Consider the following 23,999-nt stretch of genomic DNA (forward strand, 5'->3'; position numbering starts at 1 on the left):
ACCCAGACTTCATTTAAACCCAAAAGGCTACAAGTCTCCAAAAAACATAGAAAAATAAATGTACAAGTGATGAAGCTTTTGTTGCAAGTGGATTTTTATTGACTTCTTGTTAAAAAACAAACAAAAGTACAACAGTTTAGCTGGCAAAAAAAAAACAAAAAAAAACATAATGATTATGTAGGTTACACTGAACTCTGCTTGAATCTGCATCCTGTAAAAGCATGCAGGTCCAAAATACAGAGTGGCATACAGACACTGAAATGAAGGTCATAGATTAGGTGTCATGTTTGCACTGTTGTTTAATTATGTTCACGTTTTAGTTAATATTCCTGAAATGAAGCAAAACAGTAAAGCCATTAGTGTTTTACGGGAAATATGGGGGGGGGGGTTGTTAAAACAAGTCAGCAATTTTTTTGTGCACTGACTGCAACTATGTTCAATCAACGTATCAGAGCACTGGAAATCAATAACTTATAAAAGCTAGAACACAGGCCTCAGTGTGATTGTGAAATGCATCAGGAAGAAAAAATTTGAGTGATGAAGACCATGCTACTTGAACGCACTAAATATTCTATAACAAGGGAAAAGAACAAATTCTTTAAAAAATGTTTTAAAACAGCAAAATTCCCTTGATTTTGAAGCAGAGAGTGCACTGAGATACTACAGCAGCTGAATCAGAGGTGTATAGTGACTTTTCTTTTTCTGAACTTTTTGGAATGTCAATAAAAAAAAAACACCATTTATTAGCTTTGGGTCCAAAAATAAGGTGCACTGATGCAAAAATCTTCCCCTTCTCTTATTTTATGCTTTTTGAAAAAAGTGTTAAATTGGTAATTTAAGGTGAGGACCGATTCTTATAACTCTCATAAGTAACAGATAAGTGGGCAATAAATCAAAGTTTTAAAGGTACCATTTCCCTGTGTACATGTGATTTGTGGACTGACAATTCCATTTCTTGAACTTTCACATTAAAATACTTGTTTGTGATCTGTATTAATAGAAAAAAAAAGCCAGAAACAATGTAAACATCACCATTGCAGAAACATTCAAACTATATGAAATGCAACACATTTTTTTATGAATGCTGTAAAGTTATTGACAAACACTGCTGCACAAACACTCACATGACAGATTTTGTCCTGCGATGTTTAACTTTCATGTATAGACAGATGTTTGCATGATAGCTTATAGCAACATAGACCAAAAAACAAAAACACTGACTGAAAAACGATCAGCTGAGCAACATCATGTCAACTGTCCATGTCTAAACAAAGTTAAATTGCACATAAATGAAAACAGCATGATCAAACATGGGCCTCAAAAAAAGATATGCCTATACAGCATCTGTAATATTTACACACATTGAGATCCTTCACAACTACTGAGAACTCTAAACTGTACAATATATCTGCTTTAGGAACAGTTGCTGCAAAATACCATTTGATATACAGTAATACATTTTTTTTTTCGTTTACACTGTACAGGTTTAAACTGTCCACACAATAAAATGCAAAGCACAAGCCCAAAAGGCCACAAAAGTGCATGTTATCAGGTGAGTTGGAAGCCACTGGAAGAAAGGAGCATGAGGGGAGTGGGAATGACTGCTGCACAGAGCTGATCCACGCTCACAACCACAGCTTCTTTAAAGATTAATAGTTAGTGGAGAGAAATCTGGAGTAGACATGAATTATACATGCAGGATCACATGACTGCAGACACACACGTTCTTTTTTTCACATGGGTCATCACAGTCAGAGTGATTAACATGTTAGACACACACACGCTCTCTCTCACACTCACACACGCACACACATGTATCATTAGGTTATGGGGCGATGATGGTAACTCAATCAACATGTCCCCACTCTTTCTCGTTATATTCAAGTAGTGGCACTCCAAAAGGAGAAACTGTGTCTCGGTACCTTTTGGACAATCACACACTTCACATTTCAAAAAGGACACCTTGCTCTTGTGTTTTCACACAAGATTTTTGAGTCCTGAGTAGTGACTGGCAGGCAGAAGATGGCCTTGTTTATAAGAGACACAGTGGACTGAAGGCCAACTTCACCTGAAGCTCATCACAACCAGGCACTGAGTTAAAGACGAATAAAACACTGAATAAAAGTCGGCTTTTAACCTGCTCTCTGAACATAAGGTAGTCTGAATTGCTTGTTTTCAACTCTTGTGTTTTCTTGTGGTCAGTCAGCTCACTGCTGAGTATGAACATCAAGAGGGTAGACTGCAGAGCTCTAAGGGGGGCACTTTGAGACACTTTCTGTTGAGATGGATGAATTTATTTCGAATCTTAAATTTATTTTAAAAGTCTTTTAAGAGCAGTCTATTACTGCATTCTTCTCATTATAGGGCAGTCTTCCAGCACTGTAGGACCTGCAGCTTAATGGTGCAAATTGTGTTTTCTTGGAGTGATGAAAACTTGTCCAACTTATTTATCATCTTTCTCAACAGATTTAGAAAATTAAGTTGTCCCCAAGCAGCCCCCTTTCACAATATAATCTCTGTGTTACAGTAAAACAGTAAATTCTCAATCTCTGCTCAAGAATAGAACATAAATGTAACCCCTTTCTGCAAAGGCCACTGAATTGTGCTCCAAATATCTTTCTTACTTTCCCAGACTCTCTTTGTCTCTTCTGTTAGAACCTTCTTTCTCAACCTGCAGTCTCTTTTCGGTGAGCAACAGCGCCCTCTAGCTGTAGTCTGATTTAGGGAGTGAAAGGTGATGATGTTGGTATCTTAACAATGGGCTTCCTCCTCCTTTTTTCTTAGTCTTCTGGTCCGCTTGAGTATCATAGGTTTTCCTTTGGTCTTTATTTAGACATTTGTCCTCGCTCTTCCCCACAGAAGGGAGCTACTTCTCAGTCATTTTGATTCAAACAGGATGGAGACATACTAACGTCCAAGCAGGTAGACCACTACTTCATAGGTGCACATCATGATGGCTGTGTTGGGGATCTGTCTGACCAAGTGGGTGGTGAGACCACGGTACAGCGCCCCATAGCCTTCCTCTCTGGGGACTGTCAGCAGAGTTTGGAAGAAAGAGCGGTACTTACTTCCTTCTTCTCGTAGCCGTGTACGGATCACTTCTGTTGAGTGAAAGCAGACGAGAGAGGGAGGGTTAAAGAACACCGCTGGAAACTTGTTATCTGTCATGTCACCTTCATACCAAATGCCACTTTTTCCAGAGGGGGCACTAGAAAAACTTACAGTGACTTGAAACGAATAATTGTAGTGCAAATTAAACAAAGTACAGCACAGGAAGTTTCTGTTTACAGATTTAAGAGATTTAGGCTAGCCACCTCATGGCAGTCCAATTATCTCTTTTTTTACTCTATACAAAATAGATTATTTCCAAAAATGCTAAATAATTTCCTGCATGCTTGTATTTACACAAATCAGAAGTGAACATTTAATTGAATTTAAACCGAAATCCCAATGTAATAGAATGCAATTTTCAAATCGTAAAGGCTGCAATTAAAAAAAGGTTTGAAGTGCAGTTAAAAAGTGCAATCCACTGGTTCACATATTTCAGTGGTTGAGCTAGAGATCTGGTCTTATTCCCATTTCTTCACTTTATTCAGTGTGAAAATCGTAGAAGAGAGGATTTAGATTTATTTCCAGATTATTGTTTATACCAGGCCTCTTCTTCTTCAGCGTTTTGTTCCATTCTCTGATTTTATGTTTATTTTTTAGGATTTTAGGAAATAATGCTGATATTATTACAAGTCTATATGGCTTGAAGTTAAATCAATCAGTCAATATTCTGCTGTGATTGTAAGAGTTAAATAAAGATACATTATCTATATCAATTCATCTCATTTCATCACAACATGTAGACCTGGCCTACAGGAAAGAATTGTTTATGTGTTGACAGTATCCTTTGTTGTGTTGTTCATACCATGGATCGTTTTTTTACTTGTGCTAAGTGAATAATGTAGAAGATAAACATCCCCCAAAAACTGCATGCTAATCGCCTAAAAAATCACAATTAGATTATTTTTGAAAAAAATTGTTCAGCCCTAACATATATCAATCACCCCATTCATTAACCGTATGATCCTTGAGTTGTAAAACTATAACTTTCTAATCAATTTTTATCACGTCTGGTGACTTGAAAAAACTTCAGTTCATCAAACTTTGTCTTCAAAGCGAAACGTACCATGAGGGTAGGCGATGGAGGTGGCACAAGTCTTGGAGGTTGCTGCTGCGAGCATCATGCCCACAAAGTCTGAGGCATCTTTGACAGACTCCTCCTCTTCATCCATGCTGGCGTGGGCCTTGGCCTCCATCAGTTTACGTTTGATGCTCTCATAGATGACAAAATGGATGACAGTCTCTGATATGCCGGCGTATGAGGCAGACATGCCTCTGTAGAACCCTCGCAGGCCATCCGCCTGGTACACCCGTTTCACGCATTCCAATGCGTTCATTCGCCGTTCACCTCGGTTCCTGTTTTTGAAAAGATGCTTTTAACTGAAATGCACTCACAAAATCACTGTTATGATATTTCAGTGATGTTTTAGTCTTTGGAAAGGTGAAATGCTCTTCACCTGGTTTCCAGCTGCAGCCGGGTCTTGATCAGCCAGATGGGATTGGTAGCTGTGATTGCCGTGAATCCTGGGGAATTCAGAAAAGGTCAGAGGTTAGGAAAGAAGCAAAGACATTTAAAAACACTCAAACTAGCTAAACTAGATTATCTATCTATTTGTAAAAAGACAGTGAGGAAAACTTCACTAAGAAGGATCAATTTACTTTAACTTTAACATTCAAATTCTGTAGAGATTACTGCACTGATGACTGCAGATCAGAAGTCAGTCAATTACACATTTTAAATAATTATATTTATAAAATTTCAGAGAAAACTTTTTTGTTGACATATTGAGAACTTACTGATTTTCTCCATGCTAAATGCTACGCATGTGTAATCAGCTGTGCTGTTCTCATATAACAGTGACTTACAACAACATGAACATAGCAGCTGTGATTTCTTCCTTACATCAATCAGCTCAGAAATATCTAAGTGCAAACACAGATAAATGAGGCCAAGCAGTGAATTCATTTCAGGCTTCCTTGGGACGATGTATTCTGCTGTAATCTGATTTATTACTCTGACATGCTAATAAGAGCTCTTGTGTTTCTTACAAAAATTTCTTGTAATTAAAACAGTCTTAAAGAGCTTAAAGAGGAAGTTATTCCTCATAATATGATTACACTCTTAATTTGTTCTGAGAAACACACACACAGTAATAACTGCAAGAAAAAGCTGCAATCCAACTTTGACTTACAACAGAGCAGGTTTGATTTCTGGTCTAGACATTGCTGTCACTGTTGGCTCAGCAACTTTTATAATCCAGTGAATTAGCCTTTTTGTTTACTCTGTGATATGAACAGCTGGTGAGACATGTTACATCAGCTAATTAGTTTAATACAAGAAGATGGCAATGAGAACACTCATTGTAAGCTGTTATTAATTTCAAACATGATAAAAATGACAAAAACTAACCGACATGTAATCCTGCAGTTGATTTTAATCTCAATCTTTACTGATTTACTTTAAGGTTCCTGCATGTACTCATGATTAGGAACCATGTCATTCATCATAGCCTTGTTTGTTTTCTAAAAATAGAGGTTTAATATCAAAAGATATTTGCTATCCGTGATGCAACACAAATATTTGTACAGTTAATTTTGATAAACAGTACGTTATCACAAACAGCACTGAGATTAACCTGATATTTATGACATGATTTTCTCGTAAGACTCCACTGCAAGAACAACTGATAGCACTACAACAGCAGAGAGAAATGAAAATGTCCATGAAGAAGAAGCTACAGTTTTCAGAGAGCAAGTGGACATTTTCTAATGTTGCTGAAAAGCAACATTATGATACATGTCCATCTTGATCCTCGCAGAGTGTCAACGAAGGGTTAATAAATAAGGGAGTTTAGGTTTGTTCACAGATTATCCATCAAGAAGAAATATGCATGAGTTTGTTTGAGTTATGTTTATGAATTGATGCTTTGACCAAGCCCTTTAATTTTGTTAGAGTGACATGAGTAGTGCTCTAGGGTAAAAATGTAGTTAAAGACCACTCTGCACCATAATGGTCTGGCGTAAAATTTCGCTTAACATTCCTTGGTAACTCTTTACTTTAGAGGTCCGCAAATTTCATCTCACTTAGGTAATAATTAAACAAGTTTTTTTCTTATTTCTTTGAAATTAGCACATAACTTCTTTAAAATAATGTCCAAATTTATTGGGTTTTTTTTCAGTTTCTTTGAAATTTACTCCAAATTTAAAGGTAAGATGGTGACAATTAGCAAAAAATTTATTTTAAATTAAATCATAACCCACCACAAAATGTTTTTAGAAGTATCCCAACGTTTCTGCTATTTCCAGAGAAGCAGGTGATAAATAGCTGCTTAGTTCTTGAAAACAGAAGTTAGGTTCATTGTTTCCTCTGATAATTACCGCTGAAATGTTAAGTGAATAATTCAATTTCCCAATAAGCAGTTGATAGTAAGCTATTTGTTATTTAGGCCCCGGTTACATGACAATGTTTCATCTGAAAAAAGCTGAAACGCAGTGAAAAAAATCTGCATTTACACGGAAACGCTGAGGGACTAAAAACGCTGTAGTAAGTATGCCAGGCTTGTGGTTGGCGCTATAACTGTCTTGTCCAAACGCCGCTTTTGGGAGATCTCTACCAAAGTAGAGTTGAGCTGATCATCTGGTGTATTGGGGAAAACAAAGAGCAGAAGTGGAGCAATAGATGCACATTTTGTATAAAGACAGTCAGCAGATTCAGCAGCACAAGCACAACACGGTAGTGACAGCAGCGTTTCCACTGAAAATGCCGGCTTACTATTTACACAGCAACGGTGTCCGGAGGGTTTCAGAAAAAATCCCACTCTGGAGGCCGTTTTCAAAAGTTTGCGTTTTAGGTTGGGTGAAACGCCGTTTTCGTGTAAGCGCAAGGCTGAAACGCAACAAAACTTTTGCTTTTCCCCCTAAACAGTTGTCCTGAAAACGGCCTCTTTCACCAAGTTCTTTGTACCCAGTTTGTTGATACGCATAACTGACATCTCATGCAAAATGACAAACCTTTATGATTAGGCCTATAATGTTTTACATGATACAACTGAAGGCCTCAGATGTGATATTCACCAAGAGTGGGGTTGTAAAGTGGCCTTACCTGATTGTCATAGACACTGAGAGTACAGGCGTACTGCAAAAGAGAATCTGGCCACAAGTTATGTGCTAATTTTCACCAAACTCTCATGAAATTTTGGGGGTAAAAAAAATAAGAAAAAATGTTGTCTAATTATTACCTAAGTGTGATTAACTTTGTGGACCTCTAAAGTAAAGTGTTACCCATTCCTTATACATAAACATGAGCATTTTCTGAAAAAGGCTAAGTTAAAGACAAGTCTTTAGAAAGACCAGTGTTATAGAGCTCTAATGCAAGACATCCCTACATTAGAATAACCTCATTTAGAAGAAGAGATGACACAGGTCTGTTTAAGAGAGAAGGACAAAAGAGGAAGTAGAATGAAGTAGCGTCTATGGCGTGTACTCACGAGGGAGGGGCAAAGCTCCTCCAGCTCCTCCCCGCTGCAGCTAGTAGCCTGCAGATATGGGGGGCTCAGATGGCGGGGGTGTCCCACCCAATCACGCAGGGGTGAAAGCTTTACAGTAAAGCCCTAAAATAGACACAGGCTTTTCTGTACCACAGTCACACACAAGCAGCAGTCACATTCAGCCCAAACCCGCAAAACCACCCACCCAAGCCCAATGGTACTCTACAGGTAGGGGGAGAAGAGATGGGAGGTGAAGGAGTGATCTCCTCCCTCATCTTTCCCAAATGCTAATCCTAATACTACGAAATTTATAAATTTATGTTAGTTATCCCTCCTTTAACTGAATCAACTAAAACAAAATCAATGTTGGCTGAGCATAAACCAACCCAATTAGCTTCATCTCTCCAAGTCTTCAACCAAACAATCTGAGTGTCTTTATCATGTCATAGACCACATACAGGAGAGACAACAAAGTCAAATGTTTTTACTAAGATAAAATATAAAAAAGGCAAGTGGAAATGCTAACCTTGTCGTTTCATGTTACAAACACTGAGCTCTAGATGAAGGAGATGAAATGAACATGTGATGGCTCCAGGATGAAATGACTGATACAGTGGATTGAACAAAGACTTGATGCCAGCTCAAAAGCTGAAATACAGAGCCCAACTTCCAGTCCCCAGAGGAACAGTGGAAATTTCTTACGGGGATTGATGGGCGTCACTTTTTAATGACTTAAGACAGATCAAGACCTGATTCAACCATAATGTTTACATAAAAATGTCTCAATGATTTTCACAGGACTCTTCAAAACCTGAAGATGCTGAATGTGAATCGCACATGCCTGTTTAGCGATTAAGATAAGTCAAAAGAAAGATAATTATGCAGTACAACATACTTATCAGTCTGTTTTACTCTAAGACGCTAACTCTTCACAGAGATGTAGCTGCATGTTGTTCATAATGAGCCCTCTATAGGCTTACAATACTCGTGCCATTCCTCAAGGCTGAGTTGACCTACATTCGGAAAAGACAAGCATGCTTCTCATTAAGTGCTGGAGGAGAAAATAAGTGCTAGGGTTCACCTCCCCTCCTGAGCAGGGAAGCCCGATATTCCCAAGAGGAAGTGACTGTAAAAAGCTACTCCATGAAACTGGAAGTAATTATCCGGACATCCCAGACACATTTCACTGAATGTAACTATTTGTGGCAGTGTTAGAGTAAAACTGTCAGACAAACTCTCCAAATGAGAAAGAGGAGGTTGTGTTAAAATAGTGCCAGCCTGGCACCAATGAAATGGATCCTCCTTGAAAAGAAAAGACTGATGGTGTTGATGGAAACGACAACCAAACAGAGCAGGATTACAACCTTCTGAAGCAGTGACAAGGTTAGCATTTCTTTCGTGCTGACGACACAAATTCCACAGACCTATGTGTCTTTAGTTAACCTTTACTGAATTTAGTGAATGGAATAAGACAACACGCCAAGGGGAGGGAGGTGTGTGTGAAGACAGGTAATGAAGAAAACTTAGGACTACAAACCAGCAGCAATACACACTGCCATGCGCAATGATATTATCATTACAAATGAATTATCCTCATTAATTTTCTAAAACTTCATTAAAAAAACACATGGTGTTCATCATACCAGTGTAGAGAAATAGGGTGCTACCTGACGCGTCCGCCTGAGTGCCAGGGGCCCCGGTTGACCTTTGGGGGCCGTGCTCTCTCCTCTACACACACAGAGCAAAGAAGGGGGCCCAAACCACACTGTTTAAGTGACAACTGGTATGTTAAAGCGGTTACAGAGTCCTCTGGGGAGGCCTCAAAATAAAAGAGTAAAAGGAGGGGAAATTAAAAGGAGGACACGGTGGGAAATGGGGCCAAAAGAGGAGGAAAGCACAACCTAAACTTTGAGGACCATGTGGTTTTCTTCTTCATGTATGACAGTGTTAACACCATCAGTGACACAGTACAAGTCTTTTTGTTAATGTCAAGATACGTCTTCTTGAGAGTAGTTAAACTCCACCATGGAGAGAAATGTTCTTTATAATGTGCAAGCACTGTTAGTGTTGTGTGACTGGCATGCCATCACAACGCAGATTTACTAAATGCCAGATTTTGAGCTCATTACTTTGCAGTAATATTTCAGTAGTATGATGTAAACAGATTTAAAATGCAAAAAGAAATTATCCTGAAAGTTGCTTTTTCTATGCAAGGCAACATTCACTGCAATCATCGAGGTCAGTCTGATCCTGAGAGTGTCAAATTGTGCTTTCTGACAAACCCTCCTGTGTGGATATAGAGTTCTATGCATGACACAGCTACTAAACTAAACACCCATTTCTAACAGATGCTAAAAGTTAGATTTAGCATGCTCTGGACGTTCAAAAGCTTTGTGACAATCTAACCATCCTACAAACGTATACATGGAGAGGGAGGGGAGTAAGAGTGGAGAAATGAAATAAAAGTTTGGGATAGTTTTTTTACATGGTCACAAAAATGACTAGGGGATTAAAAAAAAAACACCCTGTCGTATAAAGACAAACAGAGTTTAAGAATATATGTCAAATAAAACCCATCAGTGATTTACACTGCTCAGACAGACTGACATACAAACAGAAAGACAGACAGACAGGAATGACACACAGAGACAGACAGTAGCAAACAGACAACAGGGCAGGGGGGAAAGAGCGGTCTTTACCTGCCAGCCCAGCAGACACCATGTGCACCTGGGTCGAGTCTGGTTCCAGCACCCCATTTAGCTTCTCCTTGGCTGTGGAATAGGCTGCAAAGTAGATTGCTCTGTGACAGGAAAAACACACAGGGAGGAAAAAAGTCAGCCTCTCATTAGACTGAATAATGATTAACTAAATAACCACTAACCAGAGGAGAGGCATCAAAACCTCATACACTTCTCTTGTTTAGCACATGTAGCACAGATCAGAGGGATACATTTAAAACTGAAAGTGAAAACATTCAGGAATGTGGTTTGAAGAGGAAGGCTAATTGAGTTGAACTATAGTCGTTATGTGATGCAATACTGCAGACACTTTACATAATTAGATTCCTCGTAAAATGAAAAGTTAGCAGCACTAATCGGACAAGAATGTTTTTCCAATGCCTGCGAAACATTTCCTCAGTTTTAGATTAGGGTGAGCAGTCAAACTAAGCGAAGCTAATGTGCAGACAAAAAGCAGGCCACAGGAAGGTTATCAGTCTTTCTGTCTGTGCCAATACATTCAAATGTAAATGTGTGTGTGTGCATTTCATTCTCGTAACAAGCTTCAGCAGCAGATTTATCTACCATGAGTCTATCCACTTCTCACTGACTAAAATCCCAGGATTTAGTCAACATTCCTGCAGAGAGGAATTAAACCTGTGACCTTCCCTCCCTGCCCTCTGTCTGTATCTGGAGCATGCACACACTTTATTATGCTGCAAATAAGAGAAGAGTAATGTGAAGTAGTCTGCATTCATCTCCTGTGGGTTATGGGTGATGCTGCTGCTGGTGCAAGCTGTTCTTTATGTTTAATACTGTGTGTGTGGTGCTAACAGCTGTCAGGAGCGTGCCCAGTGGACAGGGCTCTCATTAGCATGAGGTTAGCTTTTTGCTTTTCAGCATCCGAGTGCTCTTTCTCGAAAATAAGAGGAGAGAATAACTCTGTTATCCAGCTGCCTGGACTTCTTCCAACAGCTGGAGTTATGGATTGTAGCATCTTATACTCCTGTAGATGTTTTAAGCAACCAATTATAATTTCATCTTTAAAGGGATGGTTCAATTTTTCTGAAGTGGACATCACGATAGAGTCGGAAATACTCAGTGGTGTAAATGCTGAGCTGTGACTCAATGCCCACAGATGCTGAGTGTTACTGCTGTCACGAGTGGAACTTGGTTACAGACACTCTTCAGGATTTGTCTGAGAACACTGCTGGCTCTATTTTATGTAGCGTACTCTTAAACTGTGGTATTACTTTTTGATTTTAGTTCTTGTAGGCAGAGAAAACAGCCTTTGAATTTGGTACCGTCTGTCCCTGTTAGCGTCTATTTCCTCGTCACCATCGATTACAGTTTGTGTCTTACTGAGGGACAGGAGACACCTTTCTACTGTATCTAATGTCCTTAGTGGTCACATAGAGCTCATACAACCCCACTTCAAAAAAACTGAACTATCCCTTTAAGGGTTTCTTTCAATGAATTAGTTCCTCTTTCACAGCTCACTGCAGAAACTAATGAGTTAAGATTTAAGTGTTGCTCATGACTACAGAAGTACTGGAGGTCTTCACATCGAAATCCTCAAAAGATGATGATTGTTATGTGATTATTAACTGAGTGTAATTAGCTAAGCACAATATATTCCTTCCTGCTTGCTAACAACATATCCAGTTTGACAATGTCTGCAAGCAATGGCAATTTAAAGAACTAATTCAAAATCCAGATAATAATCTTTAGTCACTAAATGAATCATCATGAATTAAATGAGCTCTTGAATATATATTTGTACAATGTTTTTGATTACCTTTAAATGTAATTTTTAATAAGCTGTTAAATACTGTAAACCTAATACAAGGGTTTATTTTGGTAATTAATATTTTTCAGAGAACACTGATAAGCATGTGTGCATCTCAGAAAACTGCACAAAGCTTAGTGATTAAGTTCATAGGGTTCACTTCTTACGTAATGATATCACCCTATAGCTCAGGCTGCTTATAGCTATAAGGAGGAATCAAGCTGACATTTCCACAGCTCACACACAGAGACATACACACACACACTCAGAGGCATTTTTTACTCCTCAGAGTCTCTGAGCCAGACTCAGCAAGGCGGCATACACAGTGAGGAACCCAGGGGAAAGGCTTGAATTAATATTGGTCAAAAATGACAAGCATGGCAAGAGAGGGGAAGAGAAAAGATAGGAGTGGGGATAGGATGAGTCTAATAGAGGGATGGAGACAGCAACGAGCCAACAGGAAGAGGGCGACAACAGTCATGTGATGCAGCAGTAGCTGGGGAAAACTGGGTAGGTCAGGGAGGGGTGTTGGACGCAAACACAACTGACTCTATATTGAAACCCTGCCGTGTGGATCCATCACAGCATCAACAGTCACATGACCAGCATCACAGCTGGTGGGAGCCAGCTGTGATGCTGTTTCATACAGACTTGGATTGACTCAGCTCAGGATATTATGCAACCCCAACCAGCCAATGTCAGAACAAGAAAACCTGTTCATTTCCTCCTGGATTTAAAGCAGAGACTTTCATCACATTAACGTGAGGTTTAACTCCATTCATGCCTGTATAAGCCCCCCGTCAATGTAAGCTTTGAATGAGCCGGAAGAATGAAGAATAAGAAGATCTAGAGTGCATAGATACTGCCAACAGGGTGTGTCTAGTTCCATATAGTGTGGAGTTAATAACACAGACACAGCCTCCTCTCACTGATAACACTTTATGATAGCACTGATTGCACCAAGTCACTCTGAGTGCTTCTTGGAGCTGTCAGAAATCGTGGTGACGCACTCTGCTTCGCTGAGACATGCCGGGAAAGGTTGCTTCCTTTTAGGCTTCATTCTGAACACGTGTTCGGCGTTGGCAGCATACACTTAAAAGTTACAAGTGGCACACCCACAGTACAGGAAGAATTCTGAACATACCTGGAAGGTGCCACACCCACAAGGTTAGGTCCAAGTCCTCTGAAGAGTGATCGAGGTCCCTCTCTTTCTAGAATAAGCCTGAAAAGAAACACAGAGTAGGATAATAAATTCATGATTTTACACATCCTCTTTTATCACAGCTTAATACAAGGTCAAATTTCTGAGAGATTTCTGTGCTCCCCAGTGAGTTGCTCTTACTGTTCACAAAATTAAACTGTGAACTTTTGTTTCAGGGACCAAAGATTTCCATTTATTATGTCCTTACTTTTATTTGTCTAATGGTCAACATGGATGCGTGCTTTCTTAAAATGGCTTTAACTGATACCACTAAAGCTTCCTGTACACCAAGTGGGACTGGGTTAAAAAAATCAATTCTCCAAATAAAACTGATTCTCGTTTTCAAATTTTGATAATGATTCATAAAGTCCAAGGATCGATCTTTTAAATAAATAAAAATATTCCCTTTTCCTGTCTGGATCACACATAATATTTCATTCCAGCAAGTCAATGTGATGATCAGAAGTCAAGATGAATCTGGATCAGCGCGTCTCCTCACGCTCTCCCCTGCTATGTCGGGGCACAGTGGACTTCAGTTCATTAGGAGATCACAACTTTGGCACACAGCTGTCTTAGCATAAAAAACTTTTTTTTTCTTGTAAATGTGAATCTTCTCTGGGAAATTTTGAATAAACGTGCTGTTGAACACAATCCTGGTGGCAAGGGTGACAGGGAGGAAAATAACCATGCAAAAAGTAATTTTTGCATAGTCATTGAAAAAAAGATGGATTTCATGCACTGTATTTTCACTTTAAGCCCTGGAAAAAGTAGAATAAAAGTTAAAATGTCATTATTACTTAACAAATCGATATTGAATTGAATTGAATAATTGGATCAGGACCTTGTGGATCAGAATTGAATCGATTCAGACAATCAGTGGCGATACCCAGCCCTGACAATGAGTGTAATAGTCCCAGCAGGTGGTTAGTTCAGCTCAACACACTGACTGGAAAGTGAGAGGATAGCTTCTAGGGCTGAACATTTTTTGAAAATAATCTAATTGTGATTTTTTTAGACCTATATTGCATTTGCAATTTAGCATACGATTTTTTGGGGGGGACCTTTACCTTCTGCATTGTTCACTTAACACAAATTTTAAGTCATTTTATAGTTTGACTAACCAACAGAAGATACTGTTAGCATTCAAACAGGTCTTTTTTGCATTTCTTAATTGAAAAAAAAGGAACACTGTGAAATATTACTGACCTCCAGTTGACAGTAAGAGTAACAAACCATAGAGAATAAAGTGACAGAGGGGTATGGCTCTACGATCTACTGGATGGATCTTTGTAGCCCACAGGGTTTTTTTTGCCAGAAAAAAAAACAGCATTTTGACTTGAGCTGGTTTTAAGGGAGAACAAGTACAAAATACTATATTACCTCCAGGTCTGTGGACATTTTTTTTTTCTAATTGCAGCCTTTGTGATTTGAAAATTGCATTCTATTACATTGCGATGTCAGTTTAAAATAAATTAATTTTTCAGCCCTAATAGCTTCCTATCAATATTTTCATACAATGCTTTGAGGAAAAAAAGATAGATTAATTTCTTCACCAACCAAAGTATGTACGGCAGAATCTAAATACTGTGCATTCAGTTTTATCCATTCACTGTGTGAAAAGAACTCCTTACATGCATCTAATATTAAGCAGAAAAGAAAGGAAACCTCATGAATCAGTGTTCAAAACATAAAAACAACAATTCTGTTTAAAGATAAATTTATATCCACTGTGGGTGCCCTAGGACACCTTGACCTGATACTTACTACAGTGCAACATTCTGGACAGTGATGTAGAGCTCTCTAGAGAAGTGGGCACACTCTTATTTCATGCCCAAATTCTTAAGTGGTCCACACAGCACCAGATAAACACCCAGCGTATAAATAGTGACATGTTTATCTACTTTTACATTCAGTTCAATTACAAGAAATCTTTATATTTGCTCTGAGAGCATTAACTGAGGATCATAACAAATTAGCTACAGAAGAGGCGAAGCTTTTGCGATCTATACTAGTCTGTAGAATGAAGGACGAAACAACTACTCATGGATTCTCCAGTAACTATTCTCTCATTTCAAAATAAATATATGCTGTCAGTCATACACAGTTAGAATAGATGATGACACTGTATTTAAAACTGTATGTACACTCAAACATGGTATTTCAGTCAGAGTCCCATTAAGTTCATGCAGGGATTTGATTTTTAAAAAAGATCCCCAAGTTTTTAATGACATTTAGCAGAAAAAATAAGCAAATTTGAAATGACAACTTTTCTAAATCAGATAAACTGTGTTTTTAACTCCAGTTCACATTGTTTTCTTAAATTTCCAACCCTTAGCTTAGCATAGGCCAATTGCTACAAAGGCTGCATCCAAGCTCTGTAAACCTAATTAAAATCAGAAAATGATACATTAAAAAAAAAAAAAATTGTATAATATTCTGTGAGAGATTCCTTAGAGAGACAGAAAAAGTGTGATGCTAGCTGCACCGAGAAAAGGAAGCATCTCCTTATTTCACAGTCCGCAAGCACCAAGAGTCATGAGTCAGATCTGTCCGTCCTCTTCTGGACTTTGGTTATATTGACGCCAAATGAGCGACTTCATTAAAGAGAGTTTATTAGTAGCACGTTGTAAACCCTACAGGCAGCTGCAGGCTAACGTCATATCTGCCTGTAAAGCACACACTCTAAAAACCCACAGTAAACACAGCTTACTTCAGTTCATTTAAAATCAACACATTACGATGACGGTCAAAAAAAGCAACCTGGATAACTACAAATTGACTTAAGTGTGCAAATACAAGTTTAACATTTTGCTCTGCATCTTTGATCACAAATCTGACCTTAGTTTGTAAAATTATTTTTCCATCTGTTTGAAATGTTTGTCCAAGTGTTCAATTCGCAGCAGAATCAAGCAGCTTGTGTTGAACACACAGTGACACCCTTCCAGCTGTACCGATTGGTTGCCAGAATAAAAGAGGAGTGTGCAGTAACCTTGTTATATGTTTTTCCAAATCTCATTTATTCTTGAGGACTGTTTTAGGAGGCAAAAGTACACAGTGTAACCTAACGCCTGTGTCTAATTTTTACCAAAATGTAAAAAGGATGTTAGTGTGAGAATACTGGATGACCTAAAACACACGTAAAGGTCCAACTCATGACATTGACATCCTTTTGACAGAACTGTAGAAAGGATGTCAGTGTCATGATACTAGGTGACCTAAAATAAGTGTAATGGCCTCACTCCTGAGTTGTTTATGGTGGTAAAATTGTGTCAGGTCACGTTTGTATTTTTAGCTTTTAGAGGGGTTCAAAGATGGTCACGGTTGACCTAGTAACTGTAGTAAGAGTGGAACATGACTTTCAGTTAACCTTTGGCACTGCATGTTTTCACAAAAGCATATTTGCACACTTCTGTAAAAGTGATGAAACATAAGTAGTTAACCATTTTGAAGGAAAGGACACTTCTCATTCAAGACCAGAGAATGAACAAAATTTATGGTGGACATAAATAAGCAATGACGCTCTAAACTTGAACTGTCCCCCTGTTCTGAGCAGGCACAGCCCAGATATCTCTGAGCATGTGTGTCACGTTTCTACAGCCTGTAAATGTGTGGGCTTCAAATTCCTTATCACAGTGCGAGATTTCAACTTCGGCTGCCAAAAAATGATTTACATTGCACCTCGTACAGTAATTACCCGAACATAGAGCTTTGAGGGACAAGGCCCTGCCCACAAACCTCAAATCATGACTCAACACATACTCTGCTCTAAAATGGGACAATGCCTGCACTTCACTGCACGTTGACCTACTTTTGACTCGTGTGAGCATTTTTTCTTTCCTAACTAGGCAGCTGTTCCCTCCTCTGCTCCAGCCCGTGTCATTTAATAGTGGTGTGTAGTTTCTGCTCAATCTTTGTATCTCAAGAACAAGAGGCTGGTTGTGAAATGGGCTAAAGAAACTCTTGTTATTAGCAGTACAAACAAGGCTTCGGTACATTGCTTTTCAGCAGAAACATGTTGACAGCTTTCATAATGAGCCTTGTTAAGACAGGCAAAGAAAACATCTCACATTATTGCTTCAGTAACTGAGGACAAATCAATTTACTTGCAAAACAAGATTGAGAAACAGGTTGACTCTTGAAAAGTTATCTATTGAGCTGTGCAAATGCAAGATTAGCCTTCTGCTCTGCATCTTGTGCTAAAACTTACTCTAACATCTGTTTAAAATGTTTGTCTAAGTTTGAAGATTTCCTGCACAATCATGCAGCTTGAGTATCGTACACGCGCTCAACACTACATGACACCTTCCTGGACAGTCATGCTAAATGGTTGCCAAAGAAAAGAGCAGTGTTCTGAAGCTTTGTGAAATGTTTATTCAAACATTGTTTATTCTTTGAGGACTGATGTTAATTACTTGCAGAAGAGTCTAAATGAACACCAGAATTAGGTTCACTTGATGTTCTTTTGGTAAATGTCCACTGTTTGTTTAAAAGTAATGATACATCAAAATACAAAAAGGAAACACATTTTGGTGCATGTCTTCCTTTAGTTTTAACATTTGTTGTGTAAGCTTGCAGAAGTGCCATAAGCTTAGAGTACTTATGAGGCTCATTTCACCCTGTGATTCATACATGGCGTAGACAAAAGAATAATTGACTTTGCTTCTGGTAAGACTGTTCCACTACTGAAGTATCTTGATGTCCCTAATTTCTGCTGTTGAATATTCAAAAAATTAGCAAGTTCCCCGGCCATCAAAACAAACAGGAGACCTGCTCCTCAGGGCAGTTTACTGCAAACAACTTTCCAGGTTTCAGCCTTAAGTAGGCTTGCTTGGCAATTCACTAGTACAAACACCCAACAGGTCGGGTAATAGATTGAACACACACACTTTAGGAGCTCTGTTTGTAATATGCTAAATCATTTCTTCAGGGAGTTTTTTGACATTCTTCAAAAAAGGTTTTCCTTTATTATGTAACTTTTCATTTTCAGGGGAATTTGAGGTTTTGTGATCCTGTTTATTATTAAACCCAAATAAAGCCCCCTCTGTTTGTGAGAAGCAGTGAAATGGAACACAGACTAGAAATAACTGTAGTAGAAAAAAATGCAGACAAACTGTATCATTGTTTCTGTGGTTTCACTCTTGTGTACTGTGTACTGGTGAGAAACAGCCCACAGACAAGCTCGACAACTGGTATGACAATTGTTGTGAATACAAACACAGGCTGTGTGTGTGTTGAAGCTCTGAGAAGCCAATCACGAAACTTAGCAAGAATTTAATCAGCACTTTCTGACTTTTTCCTTTAACTGTATGTTTTCTGGGGCTGAAACTATTTCAATTTGCCTGTCATGCCTTCATATGACTTATCCTGCAAACTAGTTTCACTTTGCCTCCATTCACCTCCCTTAAGTACTTTGACATGGCAACAGAAACGCATAAACTAACCCATGTGTCAATTTCTCAGCTGCCTGCCTTACTACAAATAACCGTTTAGATCATTTTAAGTTTCAACAGTTTCTTGTACTTACTTGAGACAGTGCAGAGGTCCTGGTGGAACTACGCGGGCTACACTGGCCCCGTTGACAGTGCTGAGTTGGACTGCAGAGACGTAGAGACTGATGGAAGAGGACTGCAGTCTGGTCTTCACAACCTCAAGAGGACAAGTCAGAATAGCCCCCACGGTGCCACCACATCTAGAAAGAGATAGAGAAAGAGATGAGGATGTCAAAAGCGTTAGTGACAGAGGGGGAAAAAAGTCCATTAAACAAACAAAATTAATTTGTTTGTCTCGTATTCACACTGGTCAAAAGTAGGATTGCAAATGTCTAGATTTTCATACACGATAATTGAAGCTTATTCTGTGTTTTTCCTAAAATTTCTTTTGCACAGTGAGCTTCTAGCATAAATCTCATCACTGATTCTTGACAATCTAGATAAAACAGGATTTAATTTGGTTATTTTTCTTTAAATTTTGATAAATCTAAACAAATATGTATATGACACAGAGTCTCAGCTATCAAAAACTGTTTTGTTGCAACCTCCTGATTCTGTAATTTTATCACAAAATGTATTTTTTTTCCTGTAATTTCTTAGTTTTGTCAACCATGACAAACGCAATAAAAAGAGAATGATTTTTATTTATTTATTTTTATATAGATATTCAGTTTTGAATAAGTTGGATTCCATCATAGGAACACACATAGATTGTCAAATGTTAAATATTAAGCAAAATGGAAACAATTACGGCATTTTAAATATTTTTCACCATTTTATAACGAATTGAAATAACAAACCATTGGCTGAGGACAGCAGATTTTTTGGGCCCTGGGTGATCATATAACCATATAATTTACCAAAATAAAAACAAACATATGAAAAAATGTTACATTTGTGCAAAAAATAAACTCTAAAGATTAGCACTAAATTTTGTAAACTGGATAATTAAATTTACTTTCATTCAAATTTACACTTTTCTCATTGAGATAAGTTTCTGAAAAAGTCTCAAGAATCAGTGTCCTTTGATTATATCAAGAACACCATTAGAGTAATGAAGACTAAAGACTTCTTTCAAAGTCACGTTTTTATTTCACAGATTCCTGCACCAGTGGTAATTTTGATAGTAACCCTATAACAGTAAAGTGGGCAATTACCAGTAACTTCATCTCCTATTTCTCAAACTCTAAATTTATCAAAGAGCAGGCACATGTCCCCACAACGTGACCTGGTATTGTGATATGCAGGACACTGCGATGTGTGAGCTACCAGCTAAGTGTGTACGACCAGTGCCTGGATACAGTGCAGAGGAACTTGGCCATGACCCAGTGTAGCTGTAACTAACATGCAGACTTAAGCATACTGAACACATGCATATAATGTAAATTTTACAAAGCTATTGCCATTGATTTTCATAACTCCCAGAGAGACCAATAAGAAAAAAAGGTCAGTCTATGCAACTTGACCCAGGTTATGAAAAAAAGGAATGCATGAATCATTGTCTCATCTGTTTCAAGATGTCCCAATTCTGATCCTCACTATTCAATCGAGGAGACCTGGGTATTTTTCAGTAGATCAGTAATTGACATATGAGACAGTAATCTTGCCTGATCATTTAGTGAGTAATCACCTAACTTTTTCTGATAAAATATGAGAAAATTACAGAGTGACATTAAAAAGGGGGAAAACGGTGCAGGATATCTGCATTAAATTCATGTATTAACATTTTTGGTGCAGCAGTCAGGCGCTGCCATTGTTGCACTGCCTTGTGAGAGTTGTGTGCACAGCCGCATTGTAATGCACCACTGTATGCACACAGCAGACTTGGGGATCTCATACCACAAAGTATGTATCACAGAAAAATGTGAGAATAGAATGAAGGGGAGACGTCTTGCACAGATTCATTAAAAGAAACCCTTCCCCCCACTATTCTCTTGGCTAGCACAAGTATTGGATCAAACTTCAGCAGATATTCAATGACAAAATTTCCAACTGTGGAGGCCAAAAAGGGTGCTCAGGACATCCCACATTACTATTTATTTCACAACTCAAGATGACAGGGTGTAACCTCAGAATCACATTTTGATCCTGTGCCGCACGTGTACATTTGTTGATCCTTTCTGCTTTCACCGAAGGCTTACCACAATGAGACTTGTACACAGAGAGCTTAACAGTCAGGCCAATACAAAGCTGCAAGTCTTTTGGACTGTAACTGAATTAACCTTATAACTGCCATATGGATGAGGTTAACTGATTACTAGCTGTAAACGTGCAGGGATGTGTGCTGGCTGCAAGCTTTAAGGTCTGCTCGCAACAGCCTCTTTTCAGTGACACCAGCTATATTTACCTTTCAAAAGACCGACCCACATTCATGCAGCAGTGACCCTTGGCCTACTTCAGCTCTACGCTGTCTGCTGAATGTATGAGAGTAGCTGTGGCTGTGAGAGGAAGCAATATGCACACAGGTTTTATAAGGGGCTCAAATCTGATTCTGCTTACACAAGAAAGCAGTGTGTGCCTTCTGATGTTTTGAAGTCATGATAAGAGTGACAGACTATGCGTTGAGATGAGATTACCTTATTTAAATGTCAATGCTTTAGTGTTAAGGTGAGAGCAGCGGTCACAGACAGAAAAACTCAAAACAATGAATTCAAACAATAAAGAAATACCTCGGGGAAAACCTGCTAATTGTTTACGTCTGTGTCCACTTTTTGAAAGAAGAAGTTGTTTGGCCTGTCTACAGACATGTAAGTGGGAGTCATTCAGCAACTTCTGTAGCAGCTGATTTGATTTTAAGTGCTCACACCCATGTCACCTTTAAATTGTTATCCTGTTTAAAGGTAAAGAGTCAAACGACTCATGTTGCCTTTCTCAAACACCCCTCAAATTGCCTTCTTACCAAACTGCAGGTAGCTGTGCCTGCGAACTCATTAACACTAAACGTATATGTCGTGATTTAACAAAAAACACATCACAAAAACCAGTGGAAAATGTCTGCTATAAACATAACTAAAGCTTTCTTTACGCCACCTTATCAAACACAAAATGCAAAATCTTTGTGGCTGCGAGAATCCACAAAGTCATCGAGAGCGAGTGAGACGGATTCCGGAAACAAAATAAACGTGCCTTCGAAGTAAAAGCAGTTACTGGCCTGCAAAACAGTACAGGAATCAATATTAATGGCATTAAGACGCGTTAAAAGAACGTTATAATTTTTAAATTTCACCACTTAATCCACACATACACTCAGTCGCCCTCTCCGTTTCGTATATTTATGAGTTTTTTTTTATTTAAATATGAATATTTTGAAATTTGTAAGGAAGTTTACAAACTAACAGGACTGACGTGCACACAGCAGACAGGACTCTAGCACGTGCACGCGCTGTAAAGAGAAAATGACCGTTGATAGCTACACGGAAAAAACAGACGACTGGCAGCTGTATACCAACACTACACCTCTAAGTTCACAAGCATTATATGACCGTCTTTATTTTTCTGACTTACCCTCCAGCGAACAAATGAACCAGTGTGTCCCTTTGGCTCATTATTTAGCATGCCCTGCCCAGCAGCGCACCTCGGGCTGCGGCAGAGGATCAAACACGGACTCGGTTCCCGTCTCTTCAGTCTGCTTCTCGCTCTCGTGAAGAAGTGCACGTCGATGGTCAACGACGTCGATGTTCAACCAGCGGTGGGGCGAGTCTCCGATGATTCAGACTGCAGTGGGCCGAAAACCCCCCCTTCTTTTGCTTTCAGGTTACTCAGGTTCTTCTCGGACTCAAACAGCTTCTGATCGTCGGCTACAACAACGAAAAGCACAAGCTCATCTAAATAGCTTCAGGCAGAGTTGTAACTCAGCTCAGGTGAACGGTTTTATGGCGCTTCCATGGTATTGTCTCGATTCATGCCTGTGCTTTCATCGCTGCAGTGAGAGCGAAGGAGGCAGAGCTCATAGTATTTACTGTACAATCATAGGCTGGACAACATACGCTCCTATTGGTCGGTTTGGGTCGTGATGTCACATCTTCTCCGCCCTGATCATGCACTGTTCACATGCTCAACATTGAATGAATCAGCTGCATAATGATCAAGTTTAGGCAAATCTATTTATCATCATCAGGACAAAATATTAATATGAAAGTTAATTTATCAGCATTCATATCTCTCGTTTTGAGTGTTTTTTATGTAACCCCAACCCCACATCCAAACTAAACACAGAGAAACAGATCTGGACCGAGGATTTAAGCATATCAGCGTTATCAGAAGGTATTATCCTTGTTATTGTCACAAACTGGCCTTGATCCTCCCTTTGATGAGACACTGTCCTGAACTGATGCAACTCTTTTCCCTGAATATATGTTGCTAACTACATTTAAAACCTTTGTCCAAAAAAGTAAAGATTCTAGCATTGTGTTGAATTTTGATGGAACCCCAAAGAAAGGGAACATCCATTAGCATCCTGAATGTTATTGGTTGTGTAACAGTGGTGTACCCCCCCTACTAAAGAATCCTCTTTGTTTCCTTGGAGTGGATTACAAAATGCCTTCAGTGGTGGCCTTCCAGTGGATAACTGATAAAAAGTGCATGCTGGATGTCATTCTTGTAAAATAAATGTTAAAAATGCTGATAAGATGCCCAGCCAGACAACATGTATAGAAGTGCTGCTTGCATACCTCTCCATGTTTTGAATGTAAAAATAAATGTCCATTAGATACCTAAGTGCTGTTTATACAAAACAAGATGCCTTCTGGATGCTCCTCCAGCAAACTAATGTGGCTTTTTAGAGCCTTATAGGTGCCCTTTGAGTTGATAAAAGCTTAAGAATTGCCCCAAGGTTCTGTGCTGGTTTACTAAGCGTAAAGAAATCATTTTCTTCTTTCAGTCCCCCTGAATGCCTCCAGTGGAGTAAATGTAAAAAATGTCTTTTGCAATTTATTCATCTCTAATTTTGTGTTTCGTTTTGTATAATAGAATTTCCACCGCAAATAGTCACAAAAGAATATAAGCAATGCTGGAGTCAGGGAGGATCCCCATAAACACCCCCCAAAGCTCCCCCATTGTGTCTACCTATACATGTAAAACTAACCCCAACCTGTGAGTATCAGAGGTTGGACAATAGGTGCCATTTTTTCATCCCTGCCCCTCGAACAGTTTGAGTATCACACTGTTGTGTAAGGCACTTAGTGTTTCTCAGACCCCACTTTTAGAACC

At 38.9% G+C, this 23,999-nt stretch overlaps 1 protein-coding gene across 1 annotated transcript; it reads right to left on the reverse strand.

Annotated features, from left to right (window-relative positions):
- Positions 1 to 86: 86 nt before the first annotated feature.
- LOC141803885 (solute carrier family 25 member 36-A-like) lies at positions 87 to 22,744 on the reverse strand. Its single transcript, XM_074687936.1, has 7 exons — positions 22,296 to 22,744; positions 18,827 to 18,991; positions 13,246 to 13,323; positions 10,295 to 10,395; positions 4,566 to 4,632; positions 4,175 to 4,464; positions 87 to 3,101 (listed from the first exon to the last, which is right to left on the reverse strand). Exons 1-7 carry the CDS (start codon positions 22,334 to 22,336, stop codon positions 2,908 to 2,910), a joined length of 936 nt encoding a protein of 311 aa, XP_074544037.1. The 5' UTR covers positions 22,337 to 22,744; the 3' UTR covers positions 87 to 2,907.
- Positions 22,745 to 23,999: the final 1,255 nt, after the last annotated feature.

This window comes from Halichoeres trimaculatus, unplaced genomic scaffold, assembly GCF_033239565.1.
Source record: "Halichoeres trimaculatus isolate MK-OKI-2021-1 unplaced genomic scaffold, fHalTri1.1 fHalTri1_scaffold_15, whole genome shotgun sequence".
In the NCBI taxonomy this organism is placed as follows: Eukaryota; Metazoa; Chordata; class Actinopteri; order Labriformes; family Labridae; genus Halichoeres; species Halichoeres trimaculatus.